The sequence below is a fragment of the Vitis vinifera genome, chromosome 5 (genome assembly GCF_030704535.1).
Source record: "Vitis vinifera cultivar Pinot Noir 40024 chromosome 5, ASM3070453v1".
Lineage (NCBI taxonomy): Eukaryota > Viridiplantae > Streptophyta > Magnoliopsida > Vitales > Vitaceae > Vitis > Vitis vinifera.
In genome coordinates this window covers 23530574-23533432 of record NC_081809.1, presented here as the reverse complement: position 1 = coordinate 23533432, position 2859 = coordinate 23530574, and the positions used below count along the sequence as shown (strand labels likewise).

At 39.3% G+C, this 2859-nt stretch overlaps 1 protein-coding gene across 2 annotated transcripts; it reads right to left on the bottom strand.

Moving 5' to 3' along the window:
* LOC104879450 (ankyrin repeat-containing protein ITN1) lies at positions 1-2546 on the bottom strand. Of its 2 annotated transcripts, none has more exons than XM_010652227.3 (3): positions 1795-2546; positions 890-1425; positions 1-682 (listed from the first exon to the last, which is right to left on the bottom strand). In XM_010652227.3, the coding sequence occupies exons 1-3, from the start codon at positions 2477-2479 to the stop codon at positions 131-133; spliced, it is 1773 nt and encodes a 590-aa protein (XP_010650529.1). In that variant the 5' UTR covers positions 2480-2546; the 3' UTR covers positions 1-130. The 2 variants fall into 2 exon arrangements, with proteins under 2 accessions (XP_010650529.1, XP_010650530.1); XM_010652228.3 differs by having other exon boundaries at positions 890-1230.
* Between the last annotated feature and the right edge of the window lie 313 nt (positions 2547-2859).

Genomic DNA, 2859 nt, shown 5'->3' with positions numbered 1-2859 from the left:
TCAAGAGAAAATTATTAACTTTTATTAATCTTACTTAACTACTACATGATCTTTTACTCCAAATAAAATATATATAAACAAAATCTCACTCAACCTAAAAAATTCTAATTTAAAAAAAAATCAAAATTAACTAAAAATATTTTCTTACTCTCGGCCTACCAGAGGTTATGCTCAAAACTGAACAGCAGACGCAGATGATCAAAGCAAAAATGGCAATCCCTGAGTGATGGGGCAGTACGCTGTACAAGCCGGTAAAGAATGCTACCACCATTGCTCCTACACCCAATTTGGTGAGCCAATAGGCCCACCTTAGAAAATATGTGACGTGGACCTTTTTCTTAGACAACGCATTATAGAAATGACACAATACAGCAGCCACAGAGAGCACCAAGGCCAGGGAATCTGACACAACAAATGCTTTAAAACCAGGCTTGTCGCTTAACTTGGCCATGCCGTCACTATCCTTATAACCGCCGGGTAGCGTGAAACCTGCTGCGAAGGATACAGTGGCGACAAGTGCGGCCACTAGCAAATGGCTATCACTTGCTTTCTTTAAGAAAGAGGTGTCTAAACCTTTATTACGTTTGCTTTGGCTCTTATCCTCGTCTTTGTTCATAGCCTTCTGCCACAACAAAGGCCCGATTCTAGCTTTGGCACGTTTCAGTCTTCGTATGATAAGATCCTGAAATTTAATCAAAGAAAACAGAGTATACAGTAGCTTGGCTTCAATTAATAGAGTAAATCATATGATGTATGCCACCATTTTTTGCTTGGATTAATTAATTATCTAATCAATTTAATTACCATTCTAAATATCATTATAGTATATTATTAGTCCACCAATTCCTTGCTATTTGGGAAATTAATAAAGTTAGACAGACAGGCTTACCTTTTGTCCAAATAAATCCTCGGCCAGTAAAATTACGTCCACAGCAGTCAAGTTTTGGCTGTTAAGTGCCATCTTATCTACTTTCTTGTCTTTTATGAAAGTCCAATCAGATCTCGTCTGGGAATGGGCAAGCAGATGGAGAGGTGTTTGTCCTTCAACATTCTTCTCACTCATAAGTGCTCCCACATTCATCCAAGGAATATTCAACAAGCTTTTGATCAAAAATCTTCTTTGCACCATAAATAAGTGAAGAGCATTATTTCCATTAACATCAACTTGCTCACAACAATCTGGATAGTGTGACACCAACAGTTTCATGACCCATATGTTTCCATGGGTGGCTGCAATATGAAGAGCTGTCTTGTTATCATCGTTTTTGACCCTTAGGTAGACTACAGACCTATCAGATTTATGAAGCAATTGCCTCGCTATTGGAACATAACCCAAGTATGCAGCGCAGTGAAGTGGAGACCACCCATTTTCATCCACTTCTTCTGTTAGATCTGACTTCCATTTCAGAATTTCTTTTACCATTACTGATCAACAAATACATAAAATGAAAAGAAAGAAAAAAAATTAGAAGAGTATAAGAAATTAAGAAACGCGTTTCCTTTAGTCTTCCCCATTTTCCCATATTTAATCATGCATGTCAGGTTAAAAAGTAACTCAACTATTTGGAATATAACATTTAAACAGCTGTAACAATCAACCACCAAGCATATATATATACTCAAACAAATATATCAAAATATTTTTTGAGAAAGATTAGAAGTTATGAAGAAATTGTAACCCCATAGTTTAGCTAGGTTAAAACTTGTTATTCAACACTATATATGTTATACCTGTCATATTAATGAATAAACCACATAGGAATTATGGTAGATTCAGGAAAAGAATATGCCTACTTGGGTCACGGCAAATCACAGCTGCGTGCAAAGCTGTTCTACCCATGGGGCCAGTGTGAGCCAGTCGATCGCGATTAGTGTTCTCTATGATTACTTTCACCAAGTCTGTAAACCCTCTCTCAGCAGCCATGTATAGAGGAGTCCCACCAGAAAAGTTAGCACCATATGTAAACTCGGGATCTTCCTCGATCAACCACTTCACCACCTCCTGATGATGATACCGGACTGCCTCATGCAAGGCTGTGTCATGCTCATTGTTGGTCATCCTCAGCATGGCCTTATCCACTCCAATCCCACTCTCAATATCTCTTTCGGAAACTGTTCTCGCAGCACGAATAATAGTCTTCACGACCTCTAGATGCCCTTCTCTCGCCGCAAGGTGGAGGGGGGAGTCCCCTTTCAGATTGGGCCACTGCAGTGGGGATGAATCCCCACTGTAATGTCGAATGATCCATTCAACGCACCTCGGTTGACCGAATTGGGCTGCAATGTGGAGGATAGTGTTCTTATTGGGTGTTAAATATTGGACAGCTCTGCGCATTGTCCTGCGGATAATATCAGTGGAGCCTTGTGCTGCAGCGCTGTAAATTTTAGGAGGCATGTATGTGACATCCTCCTGGTTCGCACTAGAAACTGAGTCAAGGTTCTGTAATTCTAAAGCATGGGTGGAAGTGGATGGATCCATGGGTGTGCTTAAGCTCTACAACCGTCTCTACCTCTCTCAGATCTTTCACAACACCATAATCCACCGCCTCTGCGTCGTATATTACTACAGCAAAGGGAACAGGGTTCGAATGCCTCCACAAAGCTGTGGTCCCAAGTCACTTTCCTCTTTTTTATCGTTTTATACTAGTGTCGCTTTTTTTAAGTGCAGTGGGCAAGAGTTTACATGTCGTCCATGGGATTATACGGTACTAGTACTTCAGATAATTCTACCAAGGGAGATGACTAATAGGAGAAAATTTATAACAAAATTATTCTATCACTCTTGCTAAACTGTTAAGCATCCTTTTATTTATACATATTCATATCTAATAAAAAAAAAATCCTAATAACAGAATATTA